Source organism: Macrobrachium rosenbergii, chromosome 55 (genome assembly GCF_040412425.1).
Source record: "Macrobrachium rosenbergii isolate ZJJX-2024 chromosome 55, ASM4041242v1, whole genome shotgun sequence".
Classification (NCBI taxonomy): domain Eukaryota; kingdom Metazoa; phylum Arthropoda; class Malacostraca; order Decapoda; family Palaemonidae; genus Macrobrachium; species Macrobrachium rosenbergii.
This window is the reverse complement of record NC_089795.1, coordinates 11,783,646-11,804,386: the sequence shown is the minus strand read 5'-3', so window position 1 is coordinate 11,804,386 and position 20,741 is coordinate 11,783,646. Positions and strand designations below refer to the sequence as shown.

Sequence of the window (20,741 nt, the reverse complement as noted above, 5' to 3'; positions counted from 1 at the left end):
TGATGCGCCTGAGAAGAAGTCTAGGTCTGGGTTCAATGGGAGAAGGGACTTCCCTTCTGAATACCTGTCTGCAGACTGCCACCACCACAGATCTTCTTTGATTTCTTCCGTTACAGGAAAGACCTTCAGAAAGAATTGTAGGACTCGTATGTGTAGTCTCCCTAACCTGATGAACTATTCTATCGGTGACAGAGTGTCCAGCGGACTCATCCAACCTTTGTCTGAACAGGTCTGGATGGAAAGGAAGTGGTTAACTGTTTTCAGGCAGGGCTCTACTCTCCAACAAGTGGACGGAAAAGCCCGAAAACTCTGAGAGTCTATCTCAATCCCCAAATAAAGAATCCTCTGAGAAGGAGTCAGCTGGGACTCCTGTAGGTTTATCTGCAAGCCTAAGTCTTGAGTTAAAAGAAGGGTCCTCTGAAGGTCCTCCATGCATTGTTCTTTTGTGGGTGAACGAAGTAGCCAATCGTCCAGATAGAGAAGGATGTTAATTACCATTAGATGTAGCCACTTTGCCAGAGGGGTGAGAGCTCAGGTGAAGACTTGTGGGGCTGTCAAAAGACCGAAGCACAGGGCCTGGAACTGAAACACTTCACTCTTGAAAACGAACCTTAGATACTTGCTCGATGTTGGATGAATGGCGATGTGAAAGTATGCATCTTGCATGTCTAGGAAGATCATCCAATCCCCCTGATGAATGAAAGAAAGAACAGTACGATTTGTTTCCATTTTGAATCTTGTCTTTTCGACGAAGAGATTCAGCACACTTATGTCGAGGACCGGTCTCCAGCCCCCTGTAGATTTGGGAACTACAAATAACCAGCTGTAGAAACCCATTGAACTGACATCCTAGATTGCTTCCACAGCCCCTTTTCTGAGAAGTGATGTAACCTCTGAGAGGGCTGAAAACTTCTCTGATCCTACAGAGTAGGCTGTCAATGCGACCGGTGTACTGACTAATGGTGGCCTCTCTCTAAAGGGAATTGAATACTCCTTCTTCAGGACTTCCACTATCCAAGGTTATACCCTTCTTGAACTCTATCTCTACCAAAAGAGGAGTCTGGCACCCACAGGTGCATGGAGGACTGTCTCCTCACTTCCGAAATGCAGGTTTTGAAGAGGACTTTTTGATCACTTGGGAGGTGAAGTGGACAGTAGCCAAAGGTCTAGAAAGTGAGCTCTGTCTACCTCCTCGACAGGGCTGCCTCTGGAAAGGTGAAACTAATCTGGCACTGGGGCAGGTCCATTCCCCGGGGCATCTCATGGATTGTGCCAGAAGGTCCTGCGTTGATTTCTTCTGTAACTCTGAAGTAATCTTGTTAACTATAGATTGCTGGAATAGGTGGTGACGGTCAAGAGCAGAGAAGAGCGCTGACCTCTGCGATGTCGTAACACTCTTACAGGTGGATGAGCACCAGAGCTCCCTCTTCTTCAGGATCCCCATGGCAAAAAGTGAGGCCAATTCCTGTGAACCGTCTCTGATGGCCTTACCTGCACAGAAGATAACTCTCAGCCAATCTGATGTGCAGTCTTCAGACAAGGGGAAGAAATCTTGAATTTTCTTTGCTAAGTTCCCACAGACCAATCAAGGAAGCTTAGTAGTTCAAAAACCTTAAAAAGGTTGTTAAGATGATCCAACTCAGTACAAGAAAACAACTTTCGCCATGGCGAAGGCTGACCTGCGAGCCAAGTCTATATGCACTGAGAAGTCCCCCTGGGAGGAGGCAGCCACTCCCAGGGAAGGAGCCTCCTCCGTGGCGTAAGACTAGTGACTCATTCGTGAAAGACGAGAAGGTGAAATACAAAAAAGCGGCCTTCCCCTGATCCCTCTTCTCTGAAAGCTAAACATCAACAGGAAGGCCGATCCCTCTTCTCTGAAAGCTAAACATCAACACAGTCCAAAGCTTTCCTCGAAGATGAAGAGAGGACCAATTTAGGAGTCTGGAGAAATCGACAGGGTTGCTCATCATGAATGTTGACTGCGGAGCAGCAGGAGTTGCTGGAGAAAAGAAGTCCGGGAAGGAAAGCAGTAAATATCTTAAAAGGTCAGCATAGACTGAAGGAGTCAACTGCTGACCTAAATCCTCCTCTTCCGAGGACATCTGCGATACTGAAGGGTCCGAGGGGCTCTTCGCTGACGACACGAGGTTTCTTAAGGAGATCCAAAATACTATTCGACTGACGTTGAATGGGCGCTAGGGAAGGATCTAACTCTCTTTCTCCGCAAGAAGACTAGTCCTAGAGGTAGGGCTAGAAGGAGCCTGGAGAACTGGAACTGGCATCAGGTGCTTGGAGGAATGTGTTGAACAATCAGGAGCTGGCGCCAAGCGGGCGCTAGATGATGGGTGCTACTGGACACTCAGGAGTCACTGGACGTTCAGGCACTACTAGACACTCTGCAGAAAAAAGCAGGCGCTCCCTGGAGGGCAGACACTTGGAAGTCCACGAAGAGAGCCTGTGGGATGCCAGAGAATGCTTGGGAGCCAAAAACTGGTGGCCAGAAGGATGATGATCTGACGAAAAGTGCTCCGGACTGTCCCAAAAACTGTAAGATGGTCTGGAGCTCCAGGAAGGTTCTCTAGACCTTTTGCTGGGGAGTGGAGACGACTGGTCCAAATACAACAAATGCCTCTTTAAAAGACAAGACTCCTTAGAGAAATGCCATTGGCACCTCTTGTCTGGACTGGGCATTCCGGGGTTCGAGGAGAAGTGATGAACGTCCGAGACACCTTTCCAACGGCTCTCTGTTGTTGCCTGGGATGCAACAGGCTCGACCGAGGGGTACCTGTGAGCAGACCCCACCTACCTCACTTGGGACTACAGTATACCTCCTCCCAGGATTAGGGGAGTCTGGCAGTGACCTTTGCCTAAGAGAGTTGGCAGGACGGGTACCCACCTCCTCCACTATCACTTCACTGGCATTTTTTTCATTCGTCTTTTCCATATGGAAACACGCTGATTCCCCTAATTGTCTGTGTTCACCACACGACCAAACTTTTGATTGATCCTGGTCTCGAGATTGGCGATGCAATTGGGTTCGGAGACACGGGAGCCAGGAGAGGGTGGATATACAATTGATACAGGTGAAGAAACAATAGGTATATCAACACTTACCGACTCACGAGTCATATCCTGACTACCTAAGAATTTACTATCGGCTCTAGACGCTGCTTTTCTCTTCCTATCTCTTTCTAGTTCTGCAAGGTGAGATGCTAAAGTCTTCCAAGTCTTTTCAACTCAATCTACATATTTGTTACGTGTGAGATTAATGGTGCATACCTGTCCTCTGCAAGAAGTGCAAATAGAGTGAGAATCCTACGATGCCTTTGTTAACCTGGTATTGCAGCCTTTGCTGCAATACCGAAAACCAGTCGAGCTAGAGTCAGACATCGTCAGAGATCAAGTACAAGACACAAAAACAAATTCCCAAAGAGAAAAAACAAGTTCAAAAAACAAAGTGGTCAGTGATTCTCACTAGAGAACAACCGATCAACACAAACGTCTAATGCTCAGCCATTCTCATCAGAGAAAAAGCCGGTCCACTCAAAGTCTCACACTCAAACAGTTCAAGCCTAGAAAAGTCAAATCTAAGTTCACAATCGTAAGACTGATCAGTCCTAAATAATGACCTTGCCAAAGGCAACCGCAAGCAAAATACTTCACCAAAACGGGAAGATAACGAGTAGATTCCGAAAACCGGCTGCGCTCCTACAACCGTGTGCAGCCATAGGACGGCAGAAACAAATTGAAGCTCTTTTCTAAGTTGTTCTTCTTCTTCCCCAGAAAGTGGGTGGGGTCTAGTCACCTACTCAAACAGGAGAAGTGTTACCGTGAATTTCGAAATTCAAGCTGCTGTGCGAGTGGAAACTACGGCGATGTAACTACTGGGTAAGTTACATATATAAGATATGCAATTGCAGGCTATGATGTAGTCTCTGTTACTTACCATAAATTGAGAAAATATTCAAGTGCAGGCTAGAATACAGGGTCTTTGTCATTTAACAAACTTTGTTGCTTACCAGAAATTGAGAAATATTCAGGTGCAGGCTAGAATACAGGGTCTTTATTATTTAACAAACTGTTGCTTACCAGAAATTGAGAAATATTCAGGTGTAGGCTAGAATACAGGGTCTTTGTTATTTAACAAACTTTGTTACTTATCAGAAATTGAGAAAATATTCAGGTGCAGGCTAGAATACAGGGTCTTTGTTGCTTACAAGAAAGCCAGACTCCTAAAGCATCCGTTAAATTGAGGTGCTACTTCTTAAATTATGTGATCACTGGAGCAAGTTGACTTCAAGATCTTGGACAGCAAAGCACGAAGAGACTCAAGGGAACACATGAATGAAAAGGGGCAATGAAAAGAACTTTCATGTCTACTAAACAAATTTCAGTGATGAATAAATAAAATTGCTTTTAACTAAGCCACACACATACTCCAGAAGCTAAACCAAGTCTTGTTTGGCAAAGACCAACTCGAGAGACACAACCGAGCAACCCTGGAAGGGGCCATCTTATACAAACCTCTGAAGGACAGACAGTCTTTTTGGCTCCTCTGGCTCGCACCAGCTCAAGAATCTTGCTCCGAATCAGCAGGTTGAACTTCTGGGACAAACGCTCTTGCCTCTCCTTCACAGGCTCCTTCGACCGCTTGACGGCATACTCCTGCAGCCTCTTCTTGATGACGCTGGGCAGCTGGGACCTCTGATCCTCTAGGGAATAGGGCGCAGCTGGCTTGGATGAAAATGCAGCACTGTCTTTGTTCGGTTCGTGGAGAACCTTCGGAGCGAATTCTCTGGCTTCCCTGTCTGTCAAGTCAACGTTATCAACTGCCGGTGCATTTCTCTTCAGGCTGCAAGCGCTGGGGTATGGCTCGGCCTGGCTCAGTTCGGTCGTGCCAGAGTAGGGCTGGTGATTAGGCTGGTGGTTGCCGTCGGGCACCACCAGAGAATAATTAGCGACTACAGACGACCCAAAGGACGCATTGGAGATGCAGGAGGGGGTGTTCCAGTTCCCAGACGAATTGCAGGTGCTCGGAATGTGCGACACGGGAACTGCCGCAGCAGCGACAGGGCTCAGATTATCTGAGCAGTTGCTGCAACTGCTTCCAATGTGTGGCGGCACGGGCACGGAGGTGACGTAAGGCTGGGGCGAAGCAAAGACAATGTTGCAGGGTGCAGCAGAGTGAACGTTTGGTTGGGTGTATGTGATCGTGCCCCCCACTAGGCACTGGTCACCACCAATCGGCACCTGCTGAGGCTGGACAGAGATGGCAACGGCTGTCGGGGCCCCCACTAGCGAACCGGTGCTGGCCGACGGCAGGAGAGGGACCGAAGTGAAGTGTTGAGGCTGAACAAAGATCTGGAAAGTGAGTAAAGCTAATTACAAAATGATACAATGCCCTTCAAAATTTTGTGACATACTCTGGAATGGAATGGAATATAAAGCTTAGGTCAAAAGCCAAGTGGAGGTACCTATGATGAGGTAATTCAGTGCTGAAAGGTAGAGAGGAATAAAAAAGGTTTGAAAGGAGTAACAGGAGGAAGACTTCTGCAGTCGCACTACGAAATAATCATCAGGAAAGGGTTGAGGAAAGTAGGATGGAAGAGAGAGAATATGAACAGCGGAGGAGGTACAGTCAAAGGAATGAATGGTACAGCAAAAGAAAAACAAAGGTACAGCCAAAGGAAAGACAGGTACAGTCAAAGGAATGAAAGGTACAGCAAAAGTAACGAAAGGTACAGTCAAAGGAATGAAATGTGCAGAAAAAGGAACGAAAAGAGTTGCAGCGAGGGGCCATGGAAGGGATGCCGCAAAGAACCTAAAAAGTATTGCCTAAACTATGTATCCCCATGCGACTGCAGATTTGGCAGAATGAACATGGCAGCATGAACATACTTGCAACTCGACACAGGGATATTCTTACCTGGCTGGGAACGACAGGTGTAGACGCTGTAAGTCTTTTCACTGACTCCACAGATTCATCCCCTTTCCCCTTCTTCATTTAGAACTGGAACGAGAGATATGGCATTTTTATGATAAAATCAAGTTTTACATATACTTAACAAGTAATTACATAGCTACAAACGTCCTACCACAGCAGTTTAAAAATTCAAATTTTGCAGTGGCGCTGCAATCGCTTATGTAGGTGAAAAGGTCCCGCCCACATCTGGGACTGACAGGTACAACTCAGCAAAGAGCTTCAATCTGTTTTGGCTCTGATGTCCGTACGAGGGGAGGAGGGAGGGCTCCGATTACGTAATGACTTGGTAGGTATATATGAAACTTTATTTTACCACAAAAATGTCATTTTTATATAAGTGACTTACCAAGTACAGTAATTAGATAGCTGATTCCACATTAAGAGGAGGTGGGTAACATGGACATATTCTACTCCAACACATTAAGAAAGTAATGACTTTGAAATAGAAAAGTTGCTGGCATTAGTAAAATGCTTGTTGTTCCTTACCTGGTAAGAGAACTACTGCAGGCAGGTGCTGCCTCTGGTTGGTGCTCATCTTCACCTGCAGAGGACGTGGCAATATGGCCAAGAATCGCCTCCACTTCAGGGAGTACTTCAAAGCCATGGAAGTTCACCGATGGTTGACCAAGTTTAAAAAAGGGTGTCCTTGCCCTGGGCGAAGACCAGAATAAAAAAACAACGCTGTCACCTACACTAGAATAAAAACCCACACCTCAATCCCTAAAAACTGGCGGGTACTTCAGGTACAGTGTACCCCCAGGCTTCCCTTAAGCTCAACACCTTACAGGGTGAGAGGATAGTAGCAGGACAGAGAGCCCCCTATGCTTCCTCTCCCAACACCTTGCCAGCCACGGATAAAGGTCCTAGCATACTACAGCTTTCTAATGCAGTTTCGACGTCCTTGAGGTAATGCGAAGTAAAGACTGACTTGGACCTCCAAAAGGTTGAGTGCAGGATAGCTGCTAGGGACATATTATGTCAAAAAGCTAGAGACGTGTCAACGGCCCGAACCTCACGAACCTTTACCCTAAAGGACGGTAAGACGTCTTGAATCTCAGGATGCGCCTCCGTAATTAGGCTTCTCAGGAAAAAACGTAAGGGCATCCTTCGACGGAGCACCAGAGATTGTTTGAGGGTCCTTTGATCTTTTCTGTCCTGTGGAGGTAGTACCTCAAGGTTCCCACGGGACAAAGCAGTCTCTCTTCCTCCTCTGGTCCAAGAATGTCCATTAAGTTCTTAATGGCGAATGAGCGGGGCCAGGGATTGGAAACACTCTCATCCTTGGCGAGGAAACCAAGAGACAGAGAACAGACAACGTCCCCTCGCGAAAATCCAACTCTCTTGTCTATAGCTTATAGTTCACTAATGCATTTGACGGTAGCCAACGCCACTAGAAAGTCTTTTTAGTGAGGTTCTTGAGAGAAACTGAGCGAAGAGACTCGAAGGAGAAGCTAGCAAGCCACCTCAAAACCACGCCTAAATTCCACTGTACCAGGGTTCACTTGCTTGGAAGCCTCAAAAGATCTGATGAGGTTGCTGAGATCCTGATTGGAGGACAGGTCCAAACCTCTATGCTTAAATACCGAACTGAGCACTGACCTGTATCCTTTGACTGTAGAGGGCGGCAGCTTCCTGGAGGGGTTGCCAGACAACATGTCGATGGACAAAATGTCGATGGACGTAATGTCGACAGGCAAAATCCAGACATCCATTTGAACAGGACAAAATATCGACAACAGTAAATAAATAAAACAAAACAATTTAATTAACTTTTTACAAACTCCCTTTCATTTTCTCACCTAGTTTTTTCTCTCTCTCTATCTCCTTTTCTATCTGCTCTGTTAATCTACCTATAATAAAGCACATTAAATTGGTAGTTGTCATGTTAAAGAAGCTGTTAACATAGACAGATTGTTTAACGTTTTAGCACATTTTTCCAACACCATTAGTTCGTCAAGAGCCGAAGCATGTTGAAGTTGTTTTATAAATCAGCCTGCTGCTATAATGAAGACAACAAAAACAAATAAAGGTGGCAAGAAACTTCTTTGCGGAGGTTATGCTTACGTTGGAGATAAGCAAAAGGAAAACAGAATTTTATGGCCGTGTCGAAAAATGTGGATGTTGTAGTGGAAGAATAACAACTTCTACTAATACTGTACTTTCTTTTACAACCCATTATCACCAGCCTGATAATCTCAGATGTGATGCTCTTGAGTTCAGAACAAAATTAAAGACATGGCCAGTGTTACAGAAGATCTTCCCTCAAATATAATCCACAACGCCACAGCAAACGTATCACTAGACGTGTGTGGCGCTTTACCAGAGAAAGACTCAATTGCTCTTGCAATTAGAGGACAATGCAAGGCAAGTAACAGAGATGAAGATTTGACTACAACTACAAGAAGAGAAGCTTCTTTGTTACAGGAAAATGAGGAGCTTAGCATTTACTCAACATGTAACAATCTCAGAATGTTAGAAACATATTCAACATGGCTTTGCGATGGGACGTTTGATTCACCTCCTTTAGGGAAGCAATTGTATATCATCCATGACCTTTTTACAGATAAAACCCTCCCAACGGCGTGTTGCCTTACTAGCAAGAAGGATGAGCAAACTTATGAGTTTATTTTTAATTTTTTAAAAGACCACAATTTAAACCCAACTCAGTCAGTGTTGACTTCGAGAGACCAGCTGTTAATTGTATAAAGAAGACATTCCCAACTACTATTATTTATGGACTTTTTTATTTTTATTTTCCCCAATGCCTTTCGCACAAAATCCAGTCGGTTGGCTTACAGTCCTGGTGTACGGAAACCTGGAATGCTTTCATCATAAAGCAGTTTCCAGCATTGGCATTTGCTCCTTCTGACTGCTTATATCGTTTATTTGATGAGCTTCTTGTTTCTCTAATGGAAGAAGTAGAAACTGAGCTAGATGGATTTTTATCGTATTTTGAAGCGACACGGTTAGGTGCAGTCCAACGTGAGCGACGACGTAAACCCTGTTACGAAATCCAACTCCGTGGTCAGTTCATATTCGTGTCATAAATGACTTGCCACGCACAAATAATGCAGTCCAAGGGTGGCATAATGCTTTCAATAGGAGAAAGGTTATTAAGCATGCATCTTTAGAAAAGCTGGTTGAAAAAATGAAAAAAGAACAAGCAAATACAGAAATGGTGTTATCTCATCTAACTCAGGAGAGAGAAATTGGAAGGCAGACCCTAAAATACATTAGAATCAACCAGAGATTGAAGAACCTAGTCATCGCAGATTATAATCCACATCAATTCAATCTCGTCTTTTGTTTATCAAACCTATCCTCGTTTATGTCATGTTCTTAACAGCAGTTGCTCATAATTTGTAACTCTTGTATCATTGATAAAGTTTTAATTAATTATGATTTTTTGAATATATAAATTTTGTGCTTATTGATACAATTTTTATCAATTCTGGCTTTTGTTCACCAAACCTACCATCGAGTCATGTTCTTTATAAGTTTTCATTTCTTCCGTCGACATTTTGTCCCCTGTGGACATATTATGTTATTTTGCCCATCAACAAAAGGTCCTTAAGTAAAGTAAAAAGTCGGCTCTCTGGCTTACAGTCATTTCAGAAGAGATGTTATGGTGTCAGCACCATCTTCTGAAAATCATCCATTTGGAATGATAGAGCTTGCTGGAAGAAGCTCGCCTGCATCTAGCTATAGCTTCTGCAGCTTGTCACGAAAAGCCTTTCACTCTGTCAAGGCTCCTGACAGTCTGAACCCTGTCAGGGCCAGAGCAGACAACTCTTGATGGAACCTGGAGAAGCGGGGCTGTTTGAGCAGCGACTGATCTCGTGGTAGCAACCTCAGGAAATCCACTAGAAGTCGCAGCAGGTCTGGGAACCACTCCTTTCTGGGCCAGAACAGAGCCACTAGAGTCATTGTAACTCTCTGGTGAGAGGATAACTTGTTTATCACCTCCTTGATCAACCTGAATGGAGGGAAAGCATAGACGTCCAGGCCCAGACAATCTAAAAGCATGGCATCCATCGCCCATATGCGAGGGTCCGGAACTGGGGAGCAAAAGAGAGGAAGACGGTGGTTCCTCGATGTCACTTAGAGGTCTATGGAAGGTTTGCCCCATAGCTTCCATAGATCGAGACAGACTAGGAGGTCTAAGGTCCACTCTGTCAACAGGACTTGATGGCAACAGCTTAACTCATCTGCCAAGACATTCAATCTCCCCTGAACGAACCGAGGAATGATCGTGACTTGGTTCTGCTTGGCCCAGAGAAAGAGGTCGTTCGCCGTCTCGCAGAGAGTCTGAAGGAGTGAGTGCCTCCCTGCTTGCGGACATATGACAAAGCTGTGGTGTTGTCTGCGTATACCGCTACAGTCTTGCCTGCTACTAGTGGAGAGAAGGACTGAAGGCCCAGGTGAATAGCCTTCAGCTCTTTGACATTTATGTGCAGGACTTCTGATCCATTGTCCATGTCCCTGAGACTCTTCGACTCCCTAGCAGGGCTCCCCAACCTAGGTCGGAGGCTTCGGAATAAAATTCTAGGCTGGGGCTCTGAGGCAGAAGAGATATCCCTACTTGAAGTCTTTCTTTGGACAACCACCATCGAAGATCCTCTTTGACCTACCACGAGATAGGGAAGACGAAGGAGTCTGACTGGGTCTTCCTGCACCAGTTTGCCTTCAGATAAAACTGCAGGGGCCTCATGTGAAGCCTGCCCAACTTCACAAACTGTTCCACTGAGGCCAACGTGCCTAGGAGACTCATATACTGGACCACTTAGCAAGTTGAGGGAGAGAGAAACTCTTGGACACTCTGGAGACAAGTTCAATCCTTTTTGGGGTAGAGAAACACCCGAAAACCTCGAGAGTCCAGAATCATCCGTAAATAACACTGTCACCTTGCACTGCACTTGCACTGACACTGGGAACACTGCAAGCTTTCTGTACGCAAGCTTTAAAAGAAACACCCAACTCCATAACCGTGTTGGCTAAAAACTAAAATTTCTGGTCAAGCCTAGATTCGAGGCTGGCAATGGTGTCAAGATTGGAGGCACGGGAACCTGGCAAAGGAGTATGAGGCAAAGGAGTAGGAGGGCTGAGGATGGGAGACAGCTGGGATTTAAGAAGAAGAAATGGCGCAGATTTAAGGAGAAGAAATAGCGCTATCTTCTAACACGGACGGAGAAGGAGTAGGTTCTACACTAGCCCTATTTTCGGCTCTAGGGGCCACCTTCCTCTTCCTATCCCTATCCAATTTAGCTAAGTGAGATTTCAACACTCTCCACTTCTGATCATCCCAATCCTGACATTCAGAACAAGTAAGGTCTTTATTACACCTCTGCCCCCCTACATTTAACACACTTAGTGTGACAGTCATAAGAAATTTTGACATGAAATACCCAACACTTGAAGAACTAGAGTCTGACATCCTGACTAATTAGTATAAAGTTAACCACAGCTAACAATTTAAGTAGTAACAAACGCCTTCGGTGCAATACCGAAACACGAAATCTGAATACCTCACCGAGAGATTGGAACAAATATCCAAAAAAATGATGCAAGAGACGGCACAAACCCACCGATGTTAGTCGGGAGCTGGCAGAAAACGAATTGACGCTCTTTGCCGAGTTGTACCTGTCAGTTCTGAATGTGGGCGGGACGTTGTCACCTACACAAGCGATGGTAGCGCCACCGCGAAATTTGAGTTTTTAGACTGCTGTGGTAGGAAGCTTGTAGCTATGTAATTACTTGGTAAGTCACATATATAAAATAGCTCAATCATTATATTATTATTATTATTATTGTTATTATTATTATTATTAGGAAAAAGATCTTCTTTAATACAGGTTTTGTTAACCAAAATGGTAGTTTCAACAGCATTTATTTTATATAGTAAATGCTCAATTCTTCTTATCAATTGCTTTTCTTGCGCTGGAATGGTTGCAAGCAATTGACCGACATTCATATCCGGTGGTTTAGTGATAGTTGCATCCTGCGATCCTGTCCTGAATGATGCCCTAACGAGAAGGGCGAAACTAGTCGACACCCCACGAGAACTACCTCCTACACATCACTAAACCACCGGATATGAATATCGGTCAATTGCTTGCAACCATTCCAGGGCAAGAAAAGCAACTGATGAGACGAACTGAGCATTTACTATATAAAATAAATGCTGTTGAAACTGCCATTTTGTTTAACAAAACCTGTATTATTATTATTTGAAGGGAGTAGACCCTCTTTTAAACCGGTCTTATTAAAAAGGATGGCTGTATTATGCGAATTTATCTTATATAGTGTCTTTTCTATCCTCCTTATGATTCACTTTTCAGGCTCAGCGATGTTAGTCAGTAACTGGCCGATATTCATGTTGGAAAAGGACAGTGTGCGGAATATTGGAAGTCTTTTATTACAATATTCAATCAGAAATCGTTCGACTGGGTTCAGGTTCTATTGTAGGTACCGTCGACATGTTTTGACCAGCTCGTTGGTCATCCTCTGGACGTGGTTGCAGGAGGTCTGAAGAAACGAGGTGCTCGGGTTGGTATTTATAGGGAGGTCATGATTGGTGCTGAATTATGATTGGCTGCCCGGGGCATGTACCCTCGGGCAGAGCCTTCCCATCAAGTTCTGTTTTAGTCTTGCGTGCGAGCAGCGTTGTAGTGCTGAGGATGAAGAGAAGAATTTCGATCCTCGGATGCCGAATTTTGATTTGCTCAAATGCGCTATGGGGATCGCTTCGGTGCATGTCTCCTGGCTGCCGTGGGGAGGAAAGGTTTCTTGCGTAATGTTGAGTGTTGGTTTCTCCTTCCCAATGTGCAATGCTTCCAAGGCGTGAGCAGCGGTGGTCGATAATTTGGTCAGTGCCGATGTTACGTGATTATGACCAGGTGCCGGCCACCGCTCTACGCCTCTTGGAAGCATTGCACATTGGGAAGGAGAAACCAACACTCAACATTACGCAAGAAACCTTTCTCCTCCCCACGGCAGCCAGGAGACATGCACCGAAAGCGATCCCCATAGCGCACGCAGCAAATCAAAATTCGCATCCGAGGATCGAAATTCTTCTCTCATCCTCAGCACTACAACGCCGCCGCACGCAAGACGAAAAACAGAACTTGATGGGAAGGCTCTGCCCGAGGGTACATGCCCCGGGCAGCCAATCATAATTCAGCACCGATCATGACCTCCCTATAAATACCAACCCGAGCACCTCGCTTCTTCAGACCTCCTGCAACCACGCCCAGAGGATGACCAACGAGCTGGTCGAAACATGTCGACGGTACCTACAAATAGAACCTGAACCCAGACGAACGATTTCTGATTGAATATTGTAATAAAGACTTCCAATATTCCGCACACTGTCCTTTCCAACATGAAAATCGGCCAGTTACTGACTAACATCGCTGAGCCTGAAAAGCGAATCATAAGGAGGATAGAAAAGACACTATATAAGATAAGTTCGCATAATACAGCCATCCTTTTTAATATTATTATTATTATTATTATTATTATTATTATTATTATTATCATTATTATTATTATTATTATTCAGAAGATAAAGAAGATGAACCCTATTCAAGAAACCAACAAAAGGGGCCACTGACTTCAAATTCAAGAAGCTTCCGAAGAATATGACAGGTAACGGGAAATAAGAAAGATGAAAACTCACTTATTAAATAAAAATAAAAAATCAATAAAGAGCAATTGATGTTACAGTATCAATATTTCATTTCTGCATACCAAGACTTTAAAATGCTGTCTATATGCTTTTTCATACAGCATTAAAACTTTGCTCAAACTTTCCACACTTAACACCTACAATATAATACTAAACACTTGTCTACAGTTTTATGCTTGTAAGTGTGATATCACAGCACTTTGACGGGACGCAAACGCACGCACTAACCGGTACAGACCAGTGTAAAGTTTAAAGGAAGACTCCTACTGTAAGATACACACGCACGTCACATAGTAAGACCGTGCAAGAATTCTCTGAGAATAAGTCAACATTTAAAAGTCGTTTGTATTTTTCACAGGAATTGGAAGATCAAATTCAGGCCAAAAGCCAAACGGTGGAACCTACGATGAGGTCATTCGGCGCTGAAATAATGTTGAAATAATTGTTAGGAGAGGGTTGAGGAAAGTAAGATGGAGGAGAGAGAATATGGAGGTAGTGTTAAGGGGACGAAAGGGGTTGCAGCAGCTAGGGGGCCAAAGGACGCTGCGAAGAACCTTACTAAGTAATGCCTACAGCGCACTGCACCATGTTCACTGATGGTAATATCCCCTATGGGGATATGTTTCACAGGTATACAGTAAACCCCCGTATTCGCGGTCTCACGATTCGCGGACTCACCTATTTGCAGATTTCTCTGTGGAACATATATGCACATTATTTGCGGACAATTCATCCATTCACGGTATTTTTCGCTGAGAAACATTCACTAATTACTGTATTTTCAGATCATTTTCGTGACTAAACGCACTTTTTGTGATAAAACTATTAAAATACTCAGGTATAAGCATTTTTTGAATTTTTTTTGTGTTTGAACTATCAAAATAGGCAGTTCTAAATGTTTTTAGAGGGGTTTTAAGTATTCAAGGATTTTAGCTGTTTGCGGGGGAGTGTGGCATGCATCCCCCGCGAATACGGGGGGTTTATTATAAAAACCAAAGCCTTTTAATTGGTGAAGTCTTCAAGGACTCTTCCTCATCTTCCTAAAAGAGGAAGATGAAGATGGCAAATAGGAGGGGAAGGAAGAGTTTGATCAGGCGGAGAAGGAGGATCGGGAGGAACGTGGACGTGCTCGTACTTCCTATCCTCGCCCCGAGGGAAGGACAACCACTGCTGGAAGCTCAGCAGCTGATGGTAGCAGTCGACATGCTAAGAGTGGGCGTGTGATCTCCCCACCTGCGGCATCAAACCCCTTCTCACTGAGAACGGTGTCCACAGGGGAGGAGTAGGGAGGTATTTGTCGGCAAGGAGGAAGTAGCAGGCTAACTCTCCCAGTCTACCTTCTCTGTCAAAGCCTCCTCCCCGTGACAGAAGCAAATCTAACTCTAGACTGGAGTGGTATACAGTAGGGACTCGGCTTTTATATCTACATTAATGACACTTTCTCCAGGGTTAAATGAAGAAAATGCTAAAAAAATAAAGGTATATTCTAATTTAGCAGTTAGCAGGAGCACAGTTAGACACAGTCATTTGACGGCGGCTGAAGAAAAGGTGCTTGGCATCACCAGCTGAATGAAGGAATGGAACAGAGTACAGTAAACCCCCCGTATTCGTGTTCTCACGATTCACAGATTTCTCTGTGGAACGTATCTACCCATTACTTGCGGAAAATTCGCCCATTTGCGGTATTTTTCACTGAGAAATATTCACTGATTACTGTATTTTCATATCATTTTCGTAACTAAATGCACTTTTTGTGATAAAACTATTAAAATACTCAGGCATAAGCATTTTTACAGGGTTTTTCTTGTCTTTAAACTATCAAAGTAGGCAGTTCTAAGTGTTTTTAGAAGGGTTTTAAGTATTCGCAGATTTTAGCTATTTGCGGGGGGGTTTACTGTATAGAATTCACACCTCTTACGAGGTCATTCAGTGCTGAAAGGATAACCATGAGGAATGAAGTGGTCTGAAAGATGCAACGGGGGGAAAACCTCTTATAGTTAAAGCTCTATGAAATAATTGTCAGGAGAGGGTTGAGGAAAGTAAGATGGAAGAAGAGAATATGAAAGGAGGTACAGTCAAAGGAATGGAGGAGGTTACAGCAGCCTGGGGCTGAAGGGACGCTGGAAAGAACCTAAATAATGCCTATGCGAGGTGTGAGGTGCACTGACGGCGCCACCCCTCTACAAAGGATGGTAGGTGAGCGAGGGGTCACAGGCCACAAGTAACCTATACGTTGTTAGCAAGTTTCAACAGCCGATTCCAGCCAGCACTATAGATTACTCCAACATAAAAGGCAATGTTTTGTGCAGTACAGTATTCCACAGGAAAAAATTATCTTTATACTCATCTATCTAACGTCACGCTGTGATGCAAAAGCCTCACCTAATTTAGCCACATTTAACTTAAAACTCAAATCTAACCCAATTTTTAACTCACAAAATTAACCTCGATCATTGACTTAAATGTGAACGTTATTTCAATAATAGAAATAACAAAAATAATGGTTTAAATGGTATTTCTAGGTAAGAGGTCCACATGTACTTTTACCTTGGAAGTTGACTTTTCCTATACGGTGGACCCCCACTTATTCGAGGTTCAGCAATCGTGGATTCAGTTATCCATGGAATTTTCTGTGAAAATGGCATTTTTATGGTAAAGTAAAATTTTATATATACTTAACAAGTACAGTAATTACATAGCTGTGTTTCTAACTCGTGCAGCAGCTAAAAATCTGAAATTCGCAGTAGCATTCAATTGTTTTAGTGTAGGTGACAAGGCCCCCGCCCACTATCGGGAAGGATAGGTACAACGCAGCTGAAGAGCTCAGTTTGTTTGTGCCCTCAATGTCTGTGAGAGGGAAGGAGGGAAGGCTCTAATTTTGTAATTACTTGGTAAGTATACATAAAACTTTATTTTATTATACATATGTCATTTTTATATATGTAACTTACCAAGTAATTACATAGCTGAATCCCATATTGACTGGAGGTGGGATCATGGACCTATAGACCCAAAAAATTTTTGTTAAAGGAATGAATTTGAGATAAAAAAAATTCTAGCTTGCATTGGTTAAAATGTCTGTTGTACCCTTATCTCTTAAGAGAGTTGCTGCAGACTGATACTGCCTCTGGGTGATGCTCGTCTGAACTATAGTGGCACAGCAGTGGAGCTGTGGAGCGCCCCTTCGTCAGTGGGGCGCCTTGTAGCAAAGGAGTATTCCGAATGCTACAAAGCATCAATGGAGGTTATGCAGCTCATGGAGTAGTCCGATAGCTAACATAACCTTGCGAGAGTGCCCTTGTCCTGAGAGCAGTACCATTGAGACAGACAACCAGACAATGCTGTCACCTACGCAGCATAAAAAATCTCACTAAAACCATTACCCAACCGTAAAAAAGGACTGGTGGGTACTCCAGGTACATAGTAACCCCAGGCTCCCCAAGAACTCGACGGCCTATATCAAGGTGAAAAGAGGTAGGATAAGAGCGGACTCCTACACTTCCTCCCCTAAGACCATGCCAGCCGCAGACAACGGACCCACGGTACAGCAGCTTTTGAAAATAGTCTCTATTTCACGTAAGTATTGTATCGCAAGCACAGACTTACGTTTCCAAAAGGTTGATTGGAGAATTGCAGACAAAGACATGTTATGTTTAAAAGACAATGAAGTGGCAACAGCTCTGATTTTGTGGGCTTTGACTTTCGAGACGGGTAAAAGGTCCTCTCAAATTCTTGAGTGTGATACCAGGATGATGTCTCTCAAAAAGAATGCTATTGTGCTCTTGGAAAGGGGTCTAGAAGGGTCCTTCACAGAGCACCAGAGCTTACTTGAGGGACCTCTGACCTTTTTGGTTCTATGAAGGTAGTACCTTAGTGCCCTGATGGGGCAAAAAGTCCTCTCTTCCTCCTCTGGTCCAAGAATTCCCATCAAATTCTTGATGGTAAGAGAATGAGGCCATGGCTTGGGGGCTCATTCTTGGACAAGAAGTCTAAGAGTAAAAGAGCAGACTGCGTCTCCTTGTGAAAAGCCGACTCTTCTGTCAATGGCTTGCAACTCGCTGACTCTCTTAGCCGTAGCTAAGGTGACCAGAAAAAGAGTTTTCCTTGTTAAGTCCCTCAAGCAAATCGTACTAAGAAGTTCAAAAGGAGGACCTGACAACCATTTGAGGACGACGTCCAAATTCCATGCTACTGAATTAGTCTTGCTCTCCTTGGTCGTGTCGAATGACTTGATCAAGTTGCTGATGTCCTGATTCGTTCCCAGATCATGGCCCCTGTGCAGAAAAACAGAGCCTACCATTGCTCTGAACCCCTTGATCCTTAAAGAAGACAAACCTCTGTTATTCTTCAGGAAAAGAAGGACGTCTGCGATGTCTGTTACAGAGGTTTCAGAAGAAGAGATGTTTCTTCTGCACCAGTTGTGGAACACTTCCCACTTCGCTTGGTAGACTCTAGAAGACTGATGTCTACACTTTGCAATTGCTTCCGCAGCTGGTTTTGAAAATCCCTTCACTCTGACGAGTCTCCTGACAGTCTGAACCCTGTCAGAGCGAGAGCGGATAGGTTGCGATGTGGTTGTTTGAGAAGCTCTGGCTTCTGAGGAGATACGGGAACCACTCTCTTCGTGGCCAAAAAGGGGCTACCAAAGTCATCGTCGTGTCTTGATGGGATAAGAACTTGTTGATCACTTCCCTCTAGGAAAGACCAATTCTGGGCATGGCATCTGTCGCCCATGCCAGATGGTCCGGTGCCGGAGAGCAGAATAACAGGAGATGATGGTTCTTCAACGTCACAAACAGATCTATTGACGGCTTTCCCCACAACTTCCACAGGTCGGTGCACACCTGTGGATCTAGTGCCCATTCCGTGGGTAGGACCTGTCTGCGCCGACTTGGTCCGTCCGCTATTACATTTAGCTTCCCTTGATGAGTATTGTCACCAGAACAGTGCGGTTCTTCTTCGCCCATAAAAAGAGATCTTTGGTGGCCTCGTAAAGGGAGAATGAGTGGTTGCCCCCTTGATGCTTTATGTAGGCCAAAGCTGAGGTGTGTTCCAACATTAATGCTACCATCTTATCGAAGGTCACTTCTGCAAATGGTTAAAGGGCCAGGTGTATTGCCTTCAGCTCTCTCACATTGATGTGTAGGTCTTTCTCTTCTGAAGACCAAATCCCTGACACCTCCATGTCTCCTAGAAGAGCTCCCTAACCCAGATCTGAAGTTTCTAAGTACAATGAAAGGATGGGGCTCGGGGGAAGGAGTGACTTCCCTCCCAAGAGTCGTCTTTCCGAAAGCCACCATCTCAAGTCTTCTTTGATTTCTGGTGTAACTGGGACGGCAAACGAGCCCAGGTGGGTCTTCCTGTTCCAGTTGGCCTTCAGGAAGAACTGCAGTTCCCTCATATGATGCCTCCTCAGGCTTACAAACTTCTCGATGGATGCGAGGGTTCCCAAAAGGCAGAGCAGGACTTGAGTGCGAGGAAGTTGTACACTGTTTGAAGACACGACTGTACTCTTTTGGGGGATGGAAAGCACAGTCAGTAACTGCTACGTGCCTCTTTAGAGGACGAAAGACCTCATGGAAGCACCCATGAAGAAATGTCGTGCACTTCCTTACGGAGGCCTTTCCAGGGGCTGTCCACCGAGTCCTGGGACCGCTCAACAGGCTCGGTTGAGGGGGCGCCTACCTGTGGGCAAACCCCACCGACTTCCCTTGGACTATCAGTATGCCTAATCCCTGGTGCATGGGAGTTTGACAGTAGCCTTGGTCTAGGAGCGCCGGCGGGACGGGTAGGCACTTCCTCCACTAAAACTTGTACTTTCATCACTGGCTTGATCCATAAGCACTTTCACTGAGGCACTTAACTGTTCCATAATCGACGCTATGAGCCCAAAATTATGATCAGCGCGGGCTTCTAGGCTGGCAATGGTGTTAGGTTCGGAAGCATGGGGGCCGGGTGAAGAAGGTTGAATAGGTAGACGACTGGTTAAAGGGGAAGGTTGAATAGGTAGAGGACTGGTTAAAGAGGAAGGTTGAATAGGTAGAGGACTGGTTAAAGGGGAAACAGGAGTAAGAAAAGGAGACAGAACAGGTAAAAATTGGTAATTCCCAATTTAGAGAACGTTCAGTACTGGCTACATTCCTAGCCTTGGCTCTAAGAGTTGCTTTCCTCTTTCTGTCTCGCTCTAACTTTTTAAAGTGAGATTTTAAAGTTTTCCATTTACCTTGATCCCAGTCCCTACATTCGACACGTCAGACCAATAGAACAAGTTTGTCCCCTACAGATTGTGTGGGAGTCATAAGATGCTTTTGTCAGCCTAGTTTTGCAGCCTTTGCTGCAAAACTGGATACTAGAAGAACCAGTGTCCGAAATCGTCAGGAAGAGTTAAAATCGAGAGAAAATACTTCACTAATACTGAGTCTAATAATCCTAAGCTATTTGAAAATAGCGTAAATGTTACCAAAAGTTAGAATACATCAACAAACGGAGACAAAAAGCAACCATCCGGCGACCAATTTCAAAGCAAAGCTGCTCGAGACAACTGAATTTCAGTCATTAACCGGCAGAAACGAACTGAGCCCTTCAACTGTGTTGTACCCATCCTTCCCCGATAGTGGGCGGGGCCTTGTCACCTATGCTAAAACAATTGAACGCTACCGCGAATTTCAAATTTTGAGCTGCCGCACGAGTTAGAAACATAGGCTATGTGATTACTTGGTAAGTTACATATATAGAACACATTTTTCAATAACGTGCAGAAAATTCAGTAATTCGCGGATTTTTTTTAGAAAAATATTCCCTGATTACAGTAATACCCTGAACTTGTGTGTTTCGAGTTGTGTGAATTCACAAGCACATGCACTGAAATCATTGGAACCTAACTAACTGTCACACACGAGTTTTTCACAGACACGTGAACATTTGCGAATACTGAGAAACCCTGCAAAAGTGTTTATGTTGAATTTTTTATGTAATTTATAAGGCTCACTGGTTGGAAGGAGTAACCTGAGTAAGTCTCTTGAACTGACTGGAGTTCTGCACACCTCGGCTACTCCTCCTGGTCGAAAGAGC

General features: G+C 44.5%; 1 protein-coding gene across 6 annotated transcripts in view; it reads right to left on the bottom strand.

Annotated features, from left to right (window-relative positions):
• Positions 1-20,741, bottom strand: part of LOC136835895 (tubulin-specific chaperone E-like) — a 75,910-nt gene that overhangs the window by 44,087 nt on the left and 11,082 nt on the right. For 5 of the 6 annotated variants that reach the window (XM_067099745.1, XM_067099744.1, XM_067099748.1 and 2 more), the window contains exons 2-3: positions 5,927-6,010; positions 4,525-5,361 (exon numbers count right to left, since the gene is read on the bottom strand). In XM_067099745.1, the coding sequence (XP_066955846.1) occupies positions 4,525-5,361; positions 5,927-6,004 (915 nt within the window). In that variant the 5' untranslated portion in view covers positions 6,005-6,010. The remainder of the gene's footprint in view (positions 1-4,524; positions 5,362-5,926; positions 6,011-20,741) is intronic. The other variant, XM_067099749.1, reaches the window with a different exon arrangement.